Source organism: Lepisosteus oculatus, chromosome 3, assembly GCF_040954835.1.
Source record: "Lepisosteus oculatus isolate fLepOcu1 chromosome 3, fLepOcu1.hap2, whole genome shotgun sequence".
NCBI classification, from domain to species: domain Eukaryota; kingdom Metazoa; phylum Chordata; class Actinopteri; order Semionotiformes; family Lepisosteidae; genus Lepisosteus; species Lepisosteus oculatus.
This window is the reverse complement of record NC_090698.1, coordinates 21,247,572-21,271,435: the sequence shown is the minus strand read 5'-3', so window position 1 is coordinate 21,271,435 and position 23,864 is coordinate 21,247,572. Positions and strand designations below refer to the sequence as shown.

Below are 23,864 nucleotides of genomic sequence, written 5' to 3'. Positions count from 1 at the left end.
TAAAATGCGTGAACAGGACGAATATTAATTCCAAAGCCTAAATTACATCAAAAGTGTCATGTTAAACGATCCCACAATCATACCTTTATTCAATCCCTCTCATACACTAAACATTTTTTTAATATGTTGGTTAGCGAGAAAATGCAATACATTAATACATGGAAAAGCGGACACAATGTCTTCCTTTTGCTTGTCAACTTTCATTTTCCAAGTCAAACGATTTTTCATCAGCTCTGAGAATATGCAACTTTTTTTTCTTCCTAAGAACGATTTCTCTGGCTTTAAGTTACTTGATCTCTTGTTTGCGCAACACAATCACTTTTTTTTTAAAGCGACAGGGTGTCTAGACACCCACGTGATGGGGCGCGCCAATGCGCACTGGAGACAGAGCTAAGAGCGGAGAGAGTCGGGGAGAGAGATAAGCAAGCGAGAGAAGGCAAGGGCACTTTGGGCAATTCACGTCACTTTCAGCCCTCTCTCCCGAAGATCGCATCACCTCTGTGCAGACTTACAATTTGGAGTCTCCTTCTTTGACGAGACGGAAACTTCTGCTTAAAAGAGGTCGGATAACGGAGAATAAGGAAATATAAAAGATACGGTGCTCGTAAAAAAGGGACGAAACCGAAGGGTCTGCACAGTATTATACTGGCAAAGCAAGTGTTCAGTACAAGACATTGCAAATTTGGACTGCCACTTCACCAGGTCACTCACGGATTTGCTAGAGTTCAGACCGGTTTGGATCTTTGGAAAAACAAACAATAGCTTATGATTTCTTAAAATTAATAAACCTAATGTATGACCAAGAGTGCAGAACAGACAGGCGGATATAATCTTTGAAAGAAGAGAAGGGGGAAAGACAGTCTCAGCTAGTCCTGTTATTTAGCAATCGGATCAAGGATTGTGTGGATTAAATCTTAAGAAAACCAGGACAAGATTGGCTTTGGATGTATTTTCTCTCTGCATTTTCTACTTTTCGTAACATTTTTATTATCGTTACCATTGTCCACTGTAGTTTGTGGTTTATTTTTTTCACGTACTGTTTTATATTACGCTTTAAATATTGAAGGAACTATTAATGTAACGATTTTTGATTATTTCCTAACATTACCAATACCGATGAGTCCAGGTACTCCAGTTCGGCTGCTATTTTTGTGTTTTTGCTTGGTTGCATTGAATAGTATTACGCTAACATAACCTACTCTAGTTTTATTTCAGTATTTATCATTGAAGAACTAAACTGATTAGGTGCTCCTGACTTTTGTACCCCCAATATAAAGCTAATGTGAACGGGGGTTACACGGAAAGCCGTGCGCCTTTTTAATTGGATATTTTTTGTGGAATTTTGGTTTAGAAATAAAAGAGACTGGCGTATGCTACAGATTGCCTTTGCTGCTCCAAATCCTACGTTTTCCGTAATATTATTTCAGGCTGCTTGTCGTTGCCTGGACTCGGATCCCGGATTCTTCATGATTTGCGGACATCATGCTCGTTTTTTAGCCGGGAAACCCTATTTTCGTCCCGCATGTTCAGGACCAAACGATCGGGGCTCGTCCGGCGACTCTGGAGGAGCCGTGCGCCCGTGGAGGGCGACGGGGAGGCGGATACTCGAACGCATGGAACCGGGGGCTGCTGCATGGGGAAATCGGCTAAGGTTTCCAAATCTAACCGCGGAACGGAGGCTGAATTGAAAGCATTGACCCATTCGATACTGAAGAAAATCAAAGAGAAACAATTAGAGGCGCTTTTGCAGGCGGTGGAGTCAAAAGGGGGTGCCAGGAGCCCCTGTCTTCTCCTGCCGAGCAAAGTGGACTCCAAACTGGGTCAGCACACGTACTCCCTTCCTTTGCTGCTCTACAAAGTATTCAGGTGGCCGGATCTCAGGCATTCCTCGGAATTAAAGAGGCTATCTTGCTGTGAATCTTATGGGAAAATTAACCCAGAGCTTGTTTGCTGCAATCCTCACCATATGAGCAGGCTTTGTGAATTAGGTAAGTTGGTATTTTCTTTCTCCGGTATTTTTAAATAACGTGACAAAAGATAACAGGCATGCTAAATTTTAACTCAAGAGTCGAAAAATGTCTGGCCAGGCAATTTGGCGACAGTATTCGGACATTTTTAAGGGACAACTGAAAACCGTAATGCAAAGTTTTTGTAACCTAAAATCTAATCGATAACTTTGTGTGTTAGCGGTGGCAACCTGAAACGACCCAGTTAATTAAAATTTAAGACAGTAGGTAAACGCAAAGAAGCATAGTACCAATGTATGAAAGACTTGTAATGTCTTTGTAACAGATATATCTGTACAAGAATCTGTAATACATATGCTTTGATCTCCTTTGTAAGTTTAATAAACTGCATTCTAGACTAAAAAGTAACATTTTTTCCGTGTGTAGTAAACAAAAAGGTGTGGTAAGAATATATAGAATGAACTGCACTTTGTCACATTTTCAGTGCATTAAATTGTAAAATAAGTAAGGTGTCTACCTTTTTATTTTGGTCGCCTACGTCTGTTGCATTTTTGACGTTCCCTGGAGCCAAAATTTTCAACACACTTATCAGCTGTAACGAAGTGTAAATCGGATTATGGCTAAATTAAACGAGGCAGGATTGAGATTTTTTAAATTACTTTTGATGGTCCTGAGAGAGGTCATTTTATATATATATATAAATTACACTAAAAACTTCAATCCGATAAAATCAGTCTTTAAGAATTAAATACACGAGGTGCTACAGGATAACCGGACAGTCGGGATCAAGTTGGTAGTTTCCAGAGACTGGAGAGTTTTCAGTTGAGCCAAAAGAGGCCCGTATCACACAGCCTGAGTCGCAGATAGCAAGGAGACTGGCGCCAGGCGGCCCCCTTTGTTTATCTGACTGCTAAATATCAAGGCAATCACCGCCTCGCTGCCCTGCCTCCAACCCTCGCAGCTAAGACAAACAGTTTTCTAAAAGAATGCCACTGTTATCATAAGTTTCTGTCTCCCCTTTCTCATGGCTCTGTCTTTTCTCTGCCGTTTTTCATTTCAGAGTCTCCCCCTCCTCCTTACTCCAGATACCCAATGGACTTTCTTAAACCACCTGGTGAGTTAAACTTGGTTTATTTTGCAATTTGTTTTACCTTAACAGTAATGGCTGGAGGTATATGTGAACCTGTCACAGCAGGTTTATTTTTTGTTAATGGTTTGATTTTTAATGAACGTGTGACATTGTTTCATATGACTTTTAAGTAGTTGCTGAAATATTAATTGTACTTTATTTTGTTATTGATGTTGATTCACCACTGCTACGACTGATGATAGGCATTTCAAAGGCAGCACAAGGTGACAAGCAGAAATAACGACTCGATTGTTATAAGACAGCAAGGTCTACCTGTGACATGTAATGTACATATGGCTCTGTGGGGTATGAAGGATCTTTTGCCTCTTTTGCAAAATCTAGAGTCTCCATCAGATGTTTTGATTTATGGCAGGGCAATCAGAATGCATTTGTGTATGCCAGGCCCCTGTAATAGGATGGCCTGCAGCCAAGACTCAAGCCCATTCCAGGCTGGCACCAGCTCTGTAGTGGTTGTCTGCACAAACTTTTGGCTGGCGGGTGACCTGGCAGGCCAGATAAACAGCACTGGCAGCAGAGCACAGCGGGCTGGGGGCAAGAGGGGGGTGGGAGGGGGTCAGCGCTTGAGAGGAAATCGGAAATGCGGATTACTTGGTGGGGAGGGGGCAAGATATTTGGAGCCACATTTAATCTGGGGAAGGGATCTGCTGATTGTAGTAGACAGACATGGAGACACCTTGGGATGAGTTGCAAGTGCAGCCTTTGATGCAGCTTTGTTGTTTTCAAGTGAAAAGAGAAAAGAGTCGGTCTTGGTGTCTAAACATGAGTTTGGCAAGTGTATTCTATTGCCTGTGCCATTACAGCTGGATTAGCTGGACATGAAATGCTGCCGTGTAGTTCACAGTTTGATAACGCATGAATTATCCACATTTTGTAAAGTTTGCCCTTTGTTGTACTGTAGTCTTAGTTCAGACTGGTATGTATTTGGCGCCGACTTTGTTTCCCAGCTAGCACTGGCATTCCGACCTCCCTGCTGGTCTGTTGTGACACAGATAATCTAATGTGTCTCGAGTTGGAAAAATAAAAGCACACCTCTAGCACTTTCACCCACTTCGTATTGGATGTTCAGTACTTTTCCACTGAATGTATCAGAGTTAAATATTTCACGTTTTGTGTATGTTTTTTTTCTCCACCACAAGATATCTTCCAACATGGTTTTAAGAAAAAAAAGTATCTAAAACTAATACATATATTTAACCCTTCAGTATGGTTTTATTTACAAAAGTTGACTGGCTAGCCATATGTGCTGTTTTATATCTACTAATGCTAATTTGAAAGAATGTTTGAGTTGGGTCAGGAGAGATAGAGTCATTTGTCCAAGGCTGCCTGGACAGTCAGAAAGGCAGGTTTGGATTCATACCCAGATACAAGCTTGGATCCTCCCAGGTCTAAGGTTATGCACTTTTATAGTGAGTCATAAAATAATTGGCGCTGGAGGATCTGAATTTGCAGTGAGCTTTTTGAAAAAGTATTTTCGAAGTGTAAAAGCATTTTTTTCTAGTGGCAGTGTATACAGTATGTTCTTATTTAGTGCTGTTTAAACTTTTATTTTAGAGTTATTTTTTTTCTCCTGGTAGCTGCTTTTAAAGCTCTGGTACATTGTGAATGGGGACTGTGTAGCCACATTGCCTAGATAGGAAAACATATTTTGGGAAACTGCTTCCCTCAAGGATGCTTATCAGGGCCTCATTAACCTTTTACTACTCTTCCGGTGAGCTTGGCAGAGTCCTTTTTCTCCTGCATTCCCAATGAGTGATGCGGATTAATTAGCGCGTGCTGACCCTGACAGCGGTAGCTGAGCATCAATAAACACAAAAAAAGTCAGCAAATAAGTGCAATGTGAAAATAAAAGTTCCCCACCATCAGCTGTGAGGAAGTGATTAATCCAAACATCTGTATAACTTGTAGAAAGGCTTTTTGGAGCTCTTTTGAAGGAAAAGCAGGAAAACTTCACATTGGGACAATGGGGTGTGGAGAGAAAGGACTCATTTATGGGGCTTTCATTTTCGGCCTTGCCTCACAGATGTCATAACAATATCAGGTGAGCTTATTTGAAAGCATGTTTCGAGTTGGGTCAGGAGAAACACAACTTTTCCCAAGAGATTTCTGTTAGAAATGTCAGTCTCCACTATTGGAAAATTTGATTGCATTTTCTAAGTATTTTAGAAGCACAGTGGACAAAATTTTGAAAGCAATTTCACTATGTTCACATTTTTTTTCAAGGGCAGTCCTTGCAGTTTGACGCAAGGAATTCAAAGCTTCAGGCCTGGTAAAACGTATCCTTTAGGTGTTAAATTCTAGTCTGGTGAAAAAATTCGTAGCACCTCAGCTTTGTGGAGTCCTTATCAGAGCAAACCTATGGAGTTTGGTAAGAAAGTTCTTTAGTATGTGAAGCATTTTGTTGTTACTTGGAAATGGAAAATGGGTTGGATAATAGCCAAAGAAACCCATCCTGTAGTTGGTTCACTGCTGTACCTTCAATGTAGTGTCTGCAGCCCCACTGTCAAGTGGATCAAAATTTTCTAGACAACTTTCAAAACTTTGTTTTGCTGTTTTCTGTTCCTTGATCTCCAAATAAAATACAAAACTTTGTATCTCACCAGATTTTTTAACTTTCTTAAGAAATCTGGGATCCAGTTTTGCTCTAGAGTGTAAAGTTTTATCAGTCACCCTGAGCTAAACATACATGCACAGCTGAAATGTCTGTCATTGTTTTAAGGAAAACAATACCAACATTCCTAACCACAAAACCCATGTATAGTTTGCTTTTGTGAGATTTTTTTTCATTTTATGTCTTGTTCTTTTCTCTAGAAAGTGTTTATTTCAATTTAATGGACTACTCCCTAGAGATGTAGGTGGAGGTGCAGATTTCTGGGCAAGTTGACTAGATTGTCATACTGAAGCATCTGTTGAATGGAAAAAATAATTCTAGTGACATTAAGGTCTTTTTGCAAATTAAGGTGAAGCTAAAAACTAAAACAGTATTTAAATAGCAATATTAAGATAAATATTCAAATGGTGTCCAGCAATAAAGTATGATGAACTATGATTTATCTTGTATGTGTTGACTGTTATTTTGTTATTTCATTTTCCTCAAATGAAATAACAAATGTCAGGATGAATATTGTACCTGTGCTCACTGAGTTGAGCCCTTCAGGGATGAGAGGGGTGCATAAAGTGCCCCTATATCTCTTTGAGTCTGTAAAGGTAAAGAAATTAGCGTTTTGGTTCTCTACCAAATGAATTGTGGAGTGTTAGAAGTTAAGGATATGGTTTCTCAGCCTGCAAATTTTCTAGGACATTTTGGCTCAAAGATGGCATCACAGAGCTGTGGTCACTGATCTAGCCCTCAAAACCCAGCCTTAGACCCTGGAACCCAATCAAAGCGCACTGTATATGACCATGCATCTAGTTAAAGTAACCACCAGACGGCACAGGTACAACCACTCATCCAGATGTTAGAAATTCCAGCCTTGCCAATATGGCAAAAAGTTGTGTAAACAATAATGAGTAGTGAAAAGTTCACTCTGTCTTACATATACTTTATGGAAATCTTGTTTAGACTTTATTAAAAACATTTTTTAATTAAGCCTGAGATTATTGAGCAAGTTTTAAAGCTTGCAGATTTGTTTAAACCTTAAGCAGTGAACTGTATTTAGTCCATCACACATCCAGATCCTCTATCATCCAGAAAGAGCATTTTATTGCTAAGGTAATTCTCTTGAAGAATCCACTTGAACCTCACTTTACTGTTGCTACAGTTTAAGACCTAAAAGGCTGTCATTTATCAGAACCCTTACTATGACATCTTAAAATCTGATGCTGCAAAAGTGCAAGAAGTTATAAACTCTTCCAAATGTGCATGAAGCAACAGTATTTGCCAGAGAAAATCTCCACAGACATAATTGTTGTTTCTTTTGAAACACACTTAATTGTTTTCATTCTAAATCATCTAACAGAGCTGAAAACATGTACCAGAACAATTTAAACTGATTAGGCTACAGGGATATATAGAGAGAGAGCAAGCATACTTCCTTAGTTCACTAGAGTGCCATTAAGAAAATGTACTGTATACAGTTTTCAAGACTGAGGCCATTTCCGGTCTCCTTCATTGTTTTTGGTTTGATTAAGTGTATCCTGTTAAACTGTGTATTCCTATTATGGGCCGCACGCTGCGCTGATAAGTTCACAACGACATGTTTTAGGCATTCCCTTTTCTGTTACTTGTTTGTGTATTTTATGCTTCCATCTTGGAAGGAAATGTTACCATGTGAGAGTGCCCTAACCTGGAGACTTCTGGGGAGAAAATATGCAGCATCGCCTCTCTGTTCTGGGTTCAGTAGAGTGAGTCTGGGTATTGTTCAAAAGGCAAGCTTGGTAGGTGGTAGGAGATGCTTAAAGTTTTGATGGTGGGGTTGTGGGCTCCATGGTCTTTTCACGCATAATACTAGAACAATTGTATCAGAGACATTGGGATCTTGTACACAGAAATAATTTTGTTTATGTTGTTCTCTTTTTTGTTTAAAGTAGCTTTTTTGGAAAGTGTATCAGAATGAAAGGGTAGAGCCGTAGATCCTGTTGAATGTATAGCTAGACATTTTGCCTTCCAGTAACAGTGGTTACCCTAAGTAAGGAAGGGTTAAGGCATCTGTGGTTATACTTTTCAGGATCTGCTCAGAGGTTATGGTGAATTAACTTTAGAGTTCAGCATCTTCATGCAGCATTGATTTCATACAGTGATTAATAGGCACACAGCTGCTTAAATGATGTTACTTTTCTCTCTCTCTGCAGATTCTCCAGACTCTGTGCCTTCCTCCACTGAAACTGGGGGAACTAACTTTTTAGCCCCTGGGGGGCTCTCAGGTAGGCCATGCTCTATTACATTTGTTCACATTAAGCATTTTAGTTTGGAGTTGTCACAAACCAGTTTTTCACAAAAGCACACAAGTTTATGATGCGGACCTACACATAATCGGTTTAAACTAAAAACAATGTGCACTGTTTTGCATGAATAAAGTAAAAACAAAAGCTTTTGCAAAAAATACAGCATTTGCTTGTGAAACCAACATGGAGTCTTGTTACAAGATTGGGTTTTCTTAGAAAATGTGAAGGATACATTGCTAAATACTGAAGCTTAAACAAGCACATTGTGTGCAATTTAAATATGATAATGAACTGAGCACTGTATTTAAGAGGGGAAAATAATTGGTCAGTTCGGGCAGAGTACAAGCACCTCGTTTAAATTTGTTGCATATTTTAGTCCCCACAATGTGAGACTGTACTTTCTCTGATGCAACAAGGATAGCGTTCAGTAAAACATCAAAGCTTCCTGCATCCCTAATGTGAGGGGAAAATATTTGGAACATATGGTACAGTTGTGAAGGAAATGTATTACAGCATTTAGTTTTCTGGCGTTTATTACTGTTTTTCTTTCTTTAATGGTAGTCTAGCGTCAGTAATTGATGCCAACGCAGAAAATTGTTGTTGCTTGTTGTTTGTTTCTGTGTTGCATGTGCAGGTCAGTTTTCCTTAGAAGCCTGTAAGTGAACGGCAAGCTTCTGATTCTGTTACCTAAATTCTTGTAGACGGCTTACTGGCAGTTACCATTGTCTCACTTTTGCTATAATAAAGGCATGAAGCCCCCACCTTCCCATATGGGATGGGTCTCAGAGCTGTGACACCCTTGAGTGGATTTCGTTTTGTTTGTCTTCCACTTTACTGTGCACTGTTTTGCCTGTCAGAGATACAGTGACGTGTTTGTTCAAGAAGAAAGGACTGATCAACCAAACATAACCAGTATCTACCTGCTCTCTTTTAAAAAAATGTATGTGCAGTTTACTGTACACAGAGAACATTAATTACAAAATTACACATATTCAGCCCTTTGATGCTTTGTAATGGCTAGCACTGCTCAGTGAAACAGCCTGTAATGTATTTTGCCTCTCTTTTAGATTTGAGGGTACTTAGGAAGATATGTATTATGTCACAGATGCATGTGCCCATTACTGTCGTCTCAATGAAGTGGTAAGGGAGTTAAAATCTGTTGTTTTTTGAAAGTGTAGTCAGATACAGGTTTTTCACCGCTGCTGATAACTGTTGATGAGGATGTTGTTGAGAAGGTTTCTGGGGGTCAGGTTGAGAGATATCAGGGAGGTGGGGACTGAGTTCCTCAGGATACCGCAGCAAGGAAGCCGGAGCTATTAAAAGAGAGCGCTCTGAAAGTTTTCAGTTACTGATAACATCTCAATGTCTGGGCTGCTTGGAGAGGGAGGAGGGGGTGGGCGTGGTGGCGGTGTTCTGGAGGGAGGTGAGGGGGGGTACAGGAAATCACAGTTCTTGTAGGAGTGACTGCCCAAGGGCCCTAGCTTGGGGAGCAGTTCAGCTAATAATCAAAAAGTATGGCAAGAGATTTAAAAAAAAAAACAGTTGCCTGACTGCTCCTTTAACGGGCCACGGTAGTCCCTTTAGCCTTGGGGCTTAAGTGTCTGTGTGTGCACTTCATTGGGCCTGTCTTTTTAACCCCTTTCTATAGGTTCAGAAGGAGCTGATAAGAAAGTATTTATGATGAGACCAGGTCAGGAGAAAAGTGGCACTGTTAACAGAAATTCAGCAAGGCCCCTCTCTCTCTGTTCATATTACAGATGCTTCTCATTACTGCACTTTAAAGTTTTTTATGGCAGTTGGTAAGCACTACCCTTTTTTCCCCTTTTGTTAAGGGAAGGGGGTGGGGTGCGCTTGGGGGGGTCAACAGTCTGGTATGTCTGACGTTTAAGATAAGGCCCATTTCTTTATACACATGTCAGTGGCGTATTGAAATATATTGAAATAGTGCTGGAACTGGAAAGGGGAATTTGTTGGTTTGAGCTACTGTTTTTCACAGAAGAGAAAGACACAGGGTAGTGGCATTTCTGAAGAACATGAGGGGCAGATTTGAATTTTTAGAAAGTGGCTAAAAAACCCGATCTGTCCATTGCAGACAATGTTCCATTGCAGTCCTGTTAGCTTTTTAGAGAAAGAGTGCCAAGTCTGTGGGCATTAACCTAAAACAGCCCCTCTCGGCTACACCCTGCTCTGTAATGAGCAGTTTATGAAGTCTGTAGTATTAACAAAACACACATTTTAGACCAAGTGCAAACTGTGAAATACTAAACTGGAGACTATCTGCACCCCCCCGCCTGCCATCCCCCCAAACATGCACACACCCCCCTGTTTTCCTTCCTGGCTGGGCCCGCGCCACACTGAGTCTGAGTAATGAATGAGGCTCAGTGAGGGGAGGGAGGAAGGCCTGGAGCCAGGGACTTGATTTCTCTGGCAGGGGAAGAAAACTTTAATCCCTCAGGGGCTCTCACAAAAGAAACAGGCTCCTCCTGGAGGCACCGTGTTGACCTTTTAATTCACTCACTCTGCCCTTTTTATGTTGCGCTCTAGACTTTGTATTTAGAGAAGAGAAGGGGAGGGTGGGTGAGGGGCTGGGGGTGTGTGTGTGGGGGGTGTTCAGTGCTCTTTCATGTCTCACAGGAGGAAAGGGAATTGGTGCACTTCTTTTTAAGAACAGATTTAAGAGTTTTGAATGAGTGTTATGTAGCTTAGTTATGTTACTTTGTTAGCATTGAGTATTTTACAGGCGAAAGTATTGGAAACGTTACAGATTCTACTCACTTCTGTTGTTGGTAGTGGAAACTTTAGTCTCCCTTGTTTTTGTTTCTGTCATTTTAGAAATGTGTTTTCATTTTGCGGATTTCTGTGTATCTTTTATGTTTATGTATCAAATGTAATTGTAAGTTGTGTTGATCATGGGAGAAACTCCAGGGAACTTTACAGACAAATGAACAAGATGGATATTTATTACGCAAAACATTTCTTAATGATATTTCTTCTTCACTATTAGACAACCAAGTGAAAACTTCTATTCCTTGATCTCATCCATCTATGATGCAGAGTTCAAGGAATAGAATGCCTTTTTTTAAATTACTTTTAACGCTGTGACCATAGTGAAATCTGAACTTAGGGATTTTAGTTGAACAATGGGTTGGCAGAGCTGTGAATCAAATATTTCAAACTAATAAGCTTTTAAAATGTAATTTGCCCCCCGCCCTTCAACTGTAGCCGGTATGTAAACAAGGAAATGAGGTTTTGGTCAGCCTAGGATTATTTTGTGCTGTGTTAAGAATCTCCTGTCTGTCTGTGCTGCTGCTGTTGTCCTGGAAAGCGAGGTTATTAAGAGTTAACCTCAATATGACAGTGAAAGGCTTTAATGCAAACTAGGCCGCCTGCCAGACTGGGAGCATTAAAGCTCTCCTCACACATCATCTGACTGGAGCAGAATGCAGCCTGGCCAGTGAAGTGGATAGAGACTGCGACTTGGCAGTATCTCCCTGTAGCTTTTGGCCTCTGACACTCTGTTCCAGTTCCTCCTTTTTTTTGAGTTAGGTCTTTCCTGGCAGACACTTTCTTCTTCAGCCAGGGTGGGCTGGCTCATGCAGGCTGAGGAATGGAAGGCTCTTATAAGACCATGGGTGTGGGGGGTTTATGTTCTCAGAAATACTAGGAATAAGATTTTCCTTTTTTCTTTAAACTTTTAAAAACTTTTTTTTTTCTATCCACGTTATGGTTGTGCATTTCAATAATACAGTTATTTTGTTTATGCCAGCGGAGAGAAAAATGTTTTTTCATATATAGGATTCAATGCCAGACATCCATTCTAATTTCTATCTCCGCCAGATAAGTGCACATCTTTTTCCACTTACTGGAGCATGTAAATATTTAGGCCTTTGTTATTGTGCATGCTAGCCAGTGGGATCTGTGTCACAGGATTTTAATGATTCTGGAAGTGACAGTCCAGTTTTTAAAGCAGAATGGTATTTTTTGGATAGCCAAAGCTTGGAGAGTTGGAGAGAAAGGGCGATTGAGGTTGACATTTTAAAGTGGCACAGTGATGTGTGGCTTAATGTAAAGTTAATTTTTAAGGCCCCCTTTTTAATTTACTAGTGTTAAGTACTTACTTTGTGCTGTTAAAGGTAGTTACACTGTGAGCTGGTTTAACGGGATGTATCGGAGAAGGGGCAAATGGCGATCAGTCTTCTTCGTATGGTGGTGTGTGCGTGGAGGGGGGTGTTCAAAGACGTAGGTGGAATGCCTGTTGGTGCCGACTTGAAGTGACCCTGGAGTGGCTGTGTAAAAGAATACCATAAAATTGGTGCTGACAGCCAGTACCCACTTTCTCAAGCAGGATTGAATGACCTGCACAGGGACCTGGCTGCCTGCCTACTGTCACAGAGTAGCTTCCTCTGTGGGTTAAATTTAGGCTGAGGTGTATTATTAAACTGTGAGCTCCAGGCCTCAGGGTAGCTCCACTCTTCCTAGTCATTTGAGCTTGCGTTAATACATGGTTCATCATGTAACCTTTCGAGAGATTCTCTCACAGTTTTCTTGATGTGTAATTTCAGACGCTTCAGTGGTGCCATGCTGGTGTTTCACTGCGTGTTAGATTTATTTATTTGTTTTGAAGTTACCAGTACTACAAGACCTGCTCTAATTTCTATAAAGGGCATTCCTTCTGAGACTGTCTGCTTGCTGGGGTTAGACTGTGCCAAACTGGACAGCTGTCTTTCGTGGGTTACATCTCTATCAGCACACATCTGTCTTAAAGATACCATTTTAAAAAATGGAGAAAAACATATCCATTCAGCCCCGTTACATTCTTGGATTATTTGGGTTAACAGGAAAAGAAAGGACAACACAGGAAATGACATCATGTCTTTGAGGAAAATGGCTAAATGGTGTAGCTGTGGGCCTCCTCAAAATGTAAAACAATCTCAGAGAATGAAAGATAATTCAGTTAGAGGGCAGTAGTAGACAGCTTGAGAGTTTTTTATTCAGTTTTTTATGTAATAGTGCCTCTTTTTATTGAAGGAAAAAAAATGCCGGGTCAGCGGCAGTTCTCTTTAATTTTATTGCAGCCGTGTTGCTCAATTGACTGAGTGGGGATCTTTCATTACTTTCCACTTCCTCTCCAAAATATGCAGCCAAGGAGGCTTTTTGGCTGGGAGTTAATTTTGGTTTTGGCCTTCCACTGTTCCCCACCCAGTGTCATTATAATGCTTGAAATTTTGCAAAACAGCAAAAGAACGAAGGGAAAAGGGCAGGAAAGGCTATTATGCATATATAATACTTGATGTTAATTTGTGATTATGTGCGTCTGAAAATATTGGGGGTCTTTTTTAGGGTATGTCTTGAAGCAAAACTAAACTGAGCCTTGCTCCAGGAGAAACTGTAAATAAGCTTCTTCAAACTTGACTACAGCCTGTAAAAATCAATTTGGAAACCTAGCTTTCTTAATATCAGGAAAGAAGTGATGGCCAGGCACCTACTGGCTTGAGGAAGGAAGGTATGAGAATTCTGTGACTGTGCTAGTCAACGAGCTTGACATTTGTTGTATACATTTATCCTGACTACATTGTCTTGTTTGGGTTAATCTAAGCAACTCAAGGGTGGCCAATGATGCCAGTTGGATAATGGATCTCTAGGCTGACAACTGCTGATCTGTAAGAAATTCCAGTTTATGCTCCTGTTGTCTAATCATTCTGGACATAATGTTCAAATACCAAAGATTAATATGGTTTTAGTGCTGTCTACACAGTTAAATTTGTCGCACCTTTGCTATTCATTTATATAGATTGCAAATGCATAACATGTACTTGTTAATATGACATTGTAATGTATTACAGTACCTTGCATGTTGTCTAGGTTTAAAATAAAGTTGATATTTAATAATAATAATAATTTTAAAAGCCAAAAAGAGCTCTGCCAAGCATACTGAATTGGTTGTTTTGAAATTGCTAATGCAAGGTTCCCACGGAGATCCCTGACATTCTCGGGACAAAAACAATGAAGCCAGTTGTTCAGTCGGAGATGTGCTGTACCACTGTGGTTGGCTTTTGTGGACTGGAGATTGGTGGCTGTTTGCTGGGTAGAATGGTGAATGACATCACTGACTTTTTTTTCCACTGTTTTACTTATATTCATTCTTTCTGTTACTCCGGAGGAAACACTGAGCCTGAGGGTCTGGCCAAAATGAGTCTGTGTTAAAATAATAACATGGTGAGGTAGGGAGAGCCAGTGACCTGTGGAGTAAACTTTGTTTACTGTTCTGCACTGCACAGAGGAGTCAAACCATCCTAATGCTAATGGGAGAGTTCACAACTGGTGTGTGTAGCGGCGCAGACCCAGTTCAGATTCAGGTCACGCCAAGTTATTCAGACCAGGAGCTCCAGAAGAGAAGCTCAGGATTGGCAAAGCACTTTTAGAGTTACGGAGAGAGAGACTGAATTGGGGATTCCTGGGTTGTCACACACAATGTTTTTTTCTTGCTATCAGGGTAACCATTGCAGTTATTTCTTTCTGAGATGCTAGGCAAAAGCGTAGGAAAAAAAAGTTTAAAAACAACATTTCAGAGTCTCAGTCTCAATAAAATACGAAACATTTATGATAATTTTATAATTTGTAGATCCAAAGAACTGTGGTGTATGGAATAATCAATGCAACAACAGAAAATATTATTTTTCTAACCTTTGACCTGAAACTGGTCATTGAGTCACCTTGTCCTGTGTTGAATGGGCTTTTGGAAACTATTAAAAAATACTCTGAGGACACATTGACAGTCCTCAGGAATTACTTGGGTCACACTGCTTCTTGTATGGAATCCCAGTTCTAAAGGATAACATACTGCCAACAAAAAAGTTTCTATCTTGATACAAAATTTTGTGCTTTTTAATATTGATTGATTCTCCTTGTTTGCTACTCCAGAGTAGCATCACCTTATTTCCCATGTATTTCAATTGAGAAGCAAAATTGGGAATTGCATTTCATTTTTAAGACACGTCTCCAAATTGGAATTGCCAGTTGCTAGATTAGACCAGCACAGGAAGGATGAGGACTTTATATCATTTGTCATGGGTCAAGTCCCAGAGAGCCTTCAGTAGTATTGGCTGTGGCTGGCAGACTGATGCAGCTCTCGCTGGTAGCACTACAAGCTCACCAGTTCACAGCAAGTTGCAGGGGACAACTAGGTCATCTCAAGCTCACTCAGTTCCAGCTGTGCAATAGCAATTGTGCATGTAGTCTTGGAGAATCCTAGCAATGGCAGCATAAATACTGTAGTCCAAGAACCTGGATGAAGAGACTCACTCTGTGCTTTGGGCAGGTGCTTTTACTTGTTGAATCACTCAGGATTCCAAATTTTTCCTGTTTTCCCCTTACCTCTGAACCTTTATGAAACTCTGTTAGCTTTGACAATTAGCCTGCCTTGTTTATTTCAATCAGAATATTATAAGCCTTTTTCATTGCTTTGTTAGAAAATAAATATTTCTGATTTCTGTTTCTCATTGTATAATTAAAGCAGTCTTATATGCATGTTTTCCAAGCTTGGTTTTGTGGTTTGTTAACTTGGCCATCAGGTTAAAGTCATTCTGTCTTTTCAGATTGCTGAAAACACAATAATGTGTTTGCAATGAAAGAAATTATTTAACATCATGAAGCATAGGTTCCAAAGTTCTTACGTGAATGGTATTCTGTTAAGTAAAAATTGTTATTTGTTTGCTTGGTGTAGTTCAAAATATATTCTATGCATCATTGATTTTTGTTTTTTTATGATGTTGCCTATAAAATTTATTTTTGGAAACTAAACTTGGTGTTATTTAAGAAAGCTAAAATCTTCATTCATAATGTACTAAGTAGTTAATTTTGTTCATGATGTTTCAGAACTACATAGATATTCCTTTAGCAGTATGTTCTTAACACATTGGAAAAAGCAGTAAATAGGTTCTGCATTTAGTGACACTAATCTTTCGTTAGTGACCTCTAGACTCTGTACACAATTTCCCTCTATAATTCCAGTCAGCCGTAATGCCTTCAGTATTGGTTCCAGTCTGGTACTTTGCATAACCTGAGTTGTTTACAGTAAAACATCACAGTTCAACCTGAAAGTTCTGTTGGCCTTATTAGAATATGATTAAAAAAATGTATAAAGTAACAATATAACTAGTTTAATTTCTAATCTGTCTGTCTGACTCTGTGTTGCGTAAGCTCTCATACAGAAACAAAAAAAAACTTTTTAGTCAGAAAAAACAGCGAAAAAGTTCCGTTTCCCCTTCAAAACTTCGACATTGAAGTTGGTAAGGGAAGTGTTCAAACCTTATTTTCTCCTAGCACTTTATTGTAAGGTAATGGACCAGACCAGGCAGGAGTGTGTGTGTGAGTGCGGTTCAATGAAGTGTGTGATAGCATGTTCAGAGCCTGTCTATGCCAATGTGTGTGTCCAGGAATAGAAACAATCAGATTATGAAGGCAGACAGTAGTAATCATTAACTTCTTCAGGCTACTAGCTGTCTCCAGTCTGGCGCACCATGCCCCCACTCTGCTAAACTCCCCCCAGTAGAAGAGTCTGCAACTAGAGCCAGAATAACAGCTATCATGGATGGTTGTGGGGTCGTCACAACAGAACATCTAATTGGTGTAATACTATTTTTCACAGTGAGTCAGTAAAAATTCCTTCATATTCCTCTGATATTCTGCTACCTCCTTAACATTCAGTTTAAACTTTGTTTTTATTTAAAAAAAAATACCAAAATCACACACATGAGTGGCAATATTGTGTGTCTCCATCCCAGTATTATTAAAATATACAGAATTTAATTTGTGTGGTCCTGAGTATTATCATGTCATATCTCGAACGTTGGTTTTTGACCAAGTGAGAAAGTCCTTGTTACTTCAGCTCACGTTTCGTGAATGTAAAGAGGAATTGATGGGCTTTACAAAGATCTGTTTGAAGTAGAATAAGGGAAGATGGTATTGATTTGCTGTGAGGACACAATTGGTGTAAACTGTGTGAGACTGGAAGGCAGAGGCCTGCCCCACCCTTGCCTGAAGCTTCACTACTGGGGTAACGATGTGGAATGAGGTCTGTAGCCAGAATGCAGCACTGTAATTCGCATGGACAATGAGGCCTAATGACTGGGGCCAAACTAAAACAAGATCACTACCCATCTCCAGAGATCAAAAAGTCTCATCACATGTAACGTACAGGGGACAGAGAGACACACACAACCAAGACTGAAAAAAACAGCTCCCCACAGGCTTCATGCATATTCTAAGCACTAAGCGACAACATAATCTTAGAGAGAGACAGACACACGGCAGAAATCAGAAATGTATTCTTGACATTTTTACTGACAGATGTCCTAGATGTGTGTATAAACCAAGACATGGACAAAGCACATGTGCGAGTTGTGTGGGAAGTCTGTCAGTTGCAGACATGCTGATACAACATGCACTAGGCAGGCATAGACAATGCATACATTAGCTTAAGTAAAGAAATATGAGCAGTTTTGTTGAGCAAAACAAGGGCATTCAGATGTTCACCAGCATCCTGAGGCACAGGAACATGTACTGTGTTTTGGCTTTGTTGGGACTGAGAACCAATCTCAAAAGAGAATATGCTTCTTTCTACTGAACATATATTCTGAGTGTGTTTCCAGTAATGCACATGTGGACTCTTAATTCCACCTAAAGCCTGATACTGTATCGTGCTGTGATAACTGATATTTAGTATATATCATGACCAGGTGTTTCAGTTTACAGTGCCAATTTCAAGATTTTTATTGGTCTAGCAGATCTGGGAGCAGTATAGTGAAGTGGATAAGTCTGGCCTTTTTATAGACAGGTTGTGGATTCAAGTCCTCACTGCAGACACTGCTGTTGTACCTTGAGTGAGGTACTTTACCCCAGTTGCTCCAGTTGCTTGCTCCACCCAGCTGTATAAGTGGGGACCAGGACTGCTAGGGGTAATATTGTGATGGACTAGCATCCCATCTAGGCAGAGAGTCATATGCTCTCTAGTCTGTTAAACACTACAGAAACCAAGATAAATCTCTGGTCTGATGAGTTGCTGTGGAAATTACCTACCAGTTGTGAGAGAAGACTGTAAATTGTCTTCCAGTTAAACCTGGTGAGTTGGAGGTGTTGAATAAGCACATGATAATCATATACTTTGGATTGCTATTTTTAGGAGGTAAAGCATACATGAAAAAGTTTGAAAGAAGAAAAAGGTACCTTTCTTGCATTGCTTTAAAACCTTGTAGCTTAGCTCGGAGCCTAGCGATTTCTAGAATCTCATTTTAATCTTCACATTTTCTCTCTCTTCTTGTCAAGAATAATCTAATACTGTTACTCTGGAATGTGTTCTGGTGTTTCTGTCAAAGTTGCCTGCAGTGAACTCCTCCAAGCTTTCAGCCAGCCAAGTTGCATAGTCGTGGTTTTGAGATGAGACAAAACCACCAACAGCAAATGCTTGGGAGCGGTGTAAGTTTCTGCACTCTGCAATTGAAGTCTCTCCCTCAATCCACGCCAGCCTACCTAATTGTCATGTGAGGGTTCGAAATTGGCAGTGGTCTGACATCCCGGCCTTGGGATGGAGACCAGTCTGAGTGGGGGGTGATTATTAAACCACCAGGTACAGTGAGAGAGAGTCGAGCAATCAGACCTCTGCTCTTAAACAGGCACCGAACTGGCTGACTAATTCTTTCCTCCCTTCAGCTGCCTTGACAAGTCCCTGCAGGTAACCAATTAATGACCCACAGGCTTGGCGACACCTATTACTGTGCAAATAACACCCTGCAGTTCAAGAATCACTGGTGACCTCCAACATAAGACTTGATTAGGCTCCCGAAACAATAATCTTCTTGTAGCCAGATGAGCAAAATGGCAGAAACGGCTTGTTGTTCTTGGTAACCTCCATGTTCTTCTGTTCTCAGCCATGACAGCTAAGCAACATTTGTTCTGAAACTCAAGAAAATGAGGTGTGAGATAATTCCAAAACACACACACACACACATAGTGAGTGATAATGTGTGGGCTGCTGTATCCTAGTAGATTGTGATGACATGAAAGGAAAGGCTTCTTCAGTTACATTATGGAAAGAAGGTTTTGTTTTTAAAAAATATCATTCTCGTCACCATAAATGAACACTGGCTCATTTCCTAATAACAGGCTGCTTTTGCTTTAAGAGTTTTTTTTTCAGAGGTACTGCACAATTAACATAACTGAACAGTTCCCTCTGCCGATGTCTGCTTGAAAATTACTGGGTATGCTTGGTGTCCCATAAAGATGAAAGAGAAAATGACGGGAAAGGGAAAAAAAAGCTACAATGCCGGTCTAAGGGATTTTGTTTGGAAAAAAACTTTTTTGGGGGGGCAACAGTGTGAAATGTTGAAGAAAATCAAACCAGGACTGAGTGAAAACTGCTTTTCTCTTTATGTGAAAAGTCTTCTTCACAGCAGTTCTCTGCTTGTCATTGTTATTCGATGCATCAAAGGACAAAAGATTTAGGAGGTGGGGTAAACTGAAGAATTGAGATATAAATATAATCGAGTCCAGAGGTCTGTAGTCCCCTTCTCCCTTCCCACCAGTGTTCTGTGCAGTTCAGTGTCCGAGTTCTTCTAATCCTCAAGGCAGCTTTAAGTGAAGGCAGGTCTAAAGTGAAACTGTAGATATTCATACTGCACTGTACATGCAGTTATGCACAGAGAAAAAAGTTGTGCGAGTATATCATCATTTTGTACTTTATTTTTCACCTATCCTTTTTTGAGGGGGAGGGGTCTTTGGTCCAGAAAAGAGCTCAATCAACAAAACCTTTTGAGGCAAGCCAGCCAGCTATGAGTTCACTGTGGGTACATGCTGCCACTTTACAGAGCCATTATTCTCAGGAATGTGGCTTTTTCTTTCCTGTCATTAGCCAGTGGTGTTTGAGTTGGGGCCTTTTATTGGATTTTGGGATATAGAAAATCAAGGATGTCATGACTAATGCTGTCCGTATTTGTTGAAGCATTTTGGGTTTTTTTTGCAGAGAAATAAACTTTGAAAATTTTGTTAGAAAGGGGAGGCAATAAGACTTTCACAGTATACAAATTCCCATGTTTCCCCCTCAAAAATAATTAGACTGTTACAGACAATAGCTTCCTATTGTTAGATGAGGCAACCTATTATAAAACAATGATTGGGACAGATTTATAGCACACTTTGCGTCAGAACTTCAACTGGCCTGCAACAAAAATAAGAAACTCAGACAGCAGATAAGTACTAATGCTTATGTAAACAATGCTGTGTGGCTGTTTGATTTCCAGGGAGTTGGACTGCTTTCCGTGTTAGAATTCCAGGAATTCTTCTATATTTTTTTCAACATTAGGGATGCAAACGTTTATCCATGTATGCGAAGGTCTTCGTTTGCCTGGATTTTGATGTGCACAGTGCCAAAACTAGCTTTTATCGAATATAGGGAAAATTTTGGTGTAAAATGTGTAATAAAATGTAGATCTGTTGTGAATAATTCTCAGTTAGCGCAGAAAAAAAAGCTTCTCATAACTTTCTAGGTTTTTAATACTCTAATATCTAATATTTGTTTGTGTCTACATCAAAAGTCAATTTCAGAAACTATCACTGACACGCCTGTATCATTGAATCAGACATACCATTTTGTGCTATTACAAAATCATGCATGTGTCCATGTGAAAGCTTGGCATAATTAAATAGGCATTTGCTTCTGGACTATATACGTTTTCAGTCTGGAGCATTGTGGTACTTTCTGCATATTATACTTCAAGGCATTTCTCTTTGTGCCTTGAATAGCTGCAGTACACTTCCACATTGTGGGGATGAGATTAGCAAGTAGAGGCGCCGTTCATTCCTGGCATGGAATACATATTCCGGGGTTCCAGGAAGTGAATGTAATGGAATATTTTCAAAGCATTTGTTCTTTTACTATTTCACCACGGACCAACTTCCACATGTACAAAATCTGAATTAAGTGTTCCTTCACATTTGTTCGCTGGTCCAGTTTGGCAGTATCATTAACCAGCTCTCTAATTTCTTTGTCCCTCCAGATTCCCAGGCTCTGCAGGGGCAGGGGGATCGTGCGCACTGGTGCGTCGTGGCGTACTGGGAGGAGAAGACCCGCGTGGGCCGCCTCTACTCGGTCCAGGAGCCTTCCCTGGATATCTTCTACGACCTACCTCAGGGGAACGGCTTCTGCCTCGGTCAGCTCAACTCGGACAACAAGAGCCAGCTGGTGCAGAAAGTGCGCAGCAAGATCGGCTACGGGATTCAGCTGACGAAAGAGATGGACGGGGTGTGGGTGTACAACCGCAGCTGCTATCCCATCTTCATCAAGTCTGCCACACTGGACAATCCAGACTCTCGGACGTTGCTGGTTCACAAAGTATTCCCCGGTTTCTCCATCAAGGCCTTTGACTACGAGAAGGCCTATAGCTTGCAAAGGCCCAACGACCACGAATTCACACAACAGCCATGGACCGGCTTTACTGTACAGATCAGCTTTGTGAAGGGCTGGGGCCAGTGCTACACCAGACAGTTCATCAGTAGCTGCCCTTGCTGGCTGGAAGTTATTTTCAATAACCGATAGCAGCAGATTTCCTACTCCGCGGAACAGGACTAAACCCCCCCCTTTGTTCGGGGTGTAAAAAGAAGAAGAAAAAAAAGAAAAAACTGAGGACTTGTTTAATAAATGAGTAAGATTTAATTAAAAAAAAACGAAAGTGTATTTTATGTTATATATAAATATATTATTACTTGTAAATATGAAGACGTTTTATAAGCATCATTATTTATGTATTGTGCAATGTGTTAACAAGAAAAAGAAAATAAGATGCACTTTGCTTAATATAAATGCAAAACAAAGAAATGCCAAAATTAAAAATAATAATAATAATGAAACACAAGATTGGTGTTTTTTTTCTATGGGTGATGTCACCCAGTTGAATGTTTTTTAAAAGGAGTTAATGTTCTATTAAAAATAAAACTACACCTTTAAATTTATCTCCTGTTTAGTTTTCTTTGTTAATGAGTAGTGGTGTAATTTCCACTCGTCTATTCTTTAAGCATTGTACACTATAGCCTTTTAATTTGATTCTTATTGACAACACACTACAAGCTAAAAAGACCAGCCTTTTAGCTTTAGACTGGTGAGGGAGGAGTCGAGCACTCTCAGTCTGTTTAATGTTACAGAAACAGGGATTTACTCCTCCCTTATCAGCATCTAGAACTGAGTTTAGATGTTAGTCCAAACATTTACTTTTCAGACTGAAAAGTACCAGAGGTTATCAGCCTAAAATGTTATTTTTTATATTTTTGAGACATTTTGTAGTTAATAACATATAAGTAGCATACTTTCTGCTATCCATGTGTTTCAGCACTATAGTTGTTTCTATGGAGATAACTTTCATTCTATATGAACACACTAGTATTTTACGGTTCTACGGGTAGACATTTTAGCAAGTTCATTTTTCAGTGTGAATAAGGGAATACCAATCCTGGTCCCTGGGAACCACACACCAGCTGGTTCTTGTTCCAGTTAAATAATTGAGGCCTTAATAGAGCTAATGTGAACTCTCTAATTGTGTTCAGTTTTTCAACCTGTTGGAGATTGTCTTTTAACTACCGTTGTTCATAAGTAACTTAAGAACGCCAGTCTCTAAGTAGAAAGCTGGAGCAGTGGTTAGCTTTGCTGTCTCCTTGCTGGGGTCCTGGGTTAAATTCCTGGGTTGCTTTCTGCGTGGAGTTCATATCTTCTTCACGTGTTCATGTGGCTTTCTCTGGTCCCCAGCACAGTCCAAAGACATACTGGTAGGTTAATTGGATTCTGGGAAAGCGGGCCCTGGTGTGTCTGTGTGTCTTTGTGTATCCTGCCTTGTGTCCATTGCTTACTGGGATAGATTTGACTCTGTAATGTATGAAGCAATTAGAAAGAGGATGTATCTCTGTATAGAATGGTGAAACTTTTTGCATTGGTACCACAGCCATAAGAAAGGTTGCAGATAACAGGAGGTTTTGTTTGGGCTTTTGTTTGGCAATCACACAATTAAATAGGAGACTGCAAGAAATTGTCCTGTACAAGGTTTACACTTTTCATTGCTGTCCCAGGGCTCCCATCAATGAAGATTACTCATCTTATTCATAAAGAAACCAACAACTTTATTGTAAAACTATACATGAATGAGTTACAAGAAATGTTACAAGGGTTGAAACAGAGAGAGGTAAATAGAATAATGATGAAATCATTAGTAACAGCCTCTGTCCGTCTAGGGGAAGAATACTCAATTTTCCAGGTAATTCTTTCTTATAAAGGGTATGAAAACTGGTTGAGGACAAAATGAGATGATTTAGATCCATTGCTCTGAAACGCAAATTCCTAAATGTAGCTACAAAAAACACTATGGTTATAATCCATCTTATCATTTGTCTCGAGATTTCAGGGTCTAAGGTGCTGATCATTATCAAATGTCTGTATTGACCTAGATGACCTAATGACTTTAAATTACTCAATGCTATAGCAACAAGTTTTTAAAAAAACTCGTTAACTCAGCTATTTTACAAAGTTTTTACAAGACCCTCTATAAAGTAAGAGTCTGCAACCCACAGATTTCTGTGACTTTTATTTTCAGATAGTTTTGATTTTAAGTGTTGTATCGAACCTGTAAGATGTTTTTTTTTTACAGGAAGAGAAAAACAAAATGTCTTATAATATTCATATTCCTTACTTGGCTACCTGTTGCTGGTTTAAAAGCACATTTTAAATACATACCTACTTGAAGCACAATATCCACTATACAGCATCTAATTCAACAGTGGATTTTTGTATCCATATTATTTCAAAACTGGAAAATTTAAAGAAACAATTCATT

General features: G+C 39.9%; 1 protein-coding gene across 1 annotated transcript; it reads left to right on the top strand.

The window, feature by feature from the left end:
* The first annotated feature begins 396 nt into the window (after positions 1–396).
* Positions 397–21,999, top strand: smad7 (SMAD family member 7). The gene is made up of 4 exons (XM_006627130.3): positions 397–1,988; positions 3,028–3,081; positions 7,906–7,977; positions 21,048–21,999. Exons 1-4 carry the CDS (start codon positions 1,523–1,525, stop codon positions 21,584–21,586), a joined length of 1,131 nt encoding a protein of 376 aa, XP_006627193.1. The 5' UTR covers positions 397–1,522; the 3' UTR covers positions 21,587–21,999.
* Positions 22,000–23,864: the final 1,865 nt, after the last annotated feature.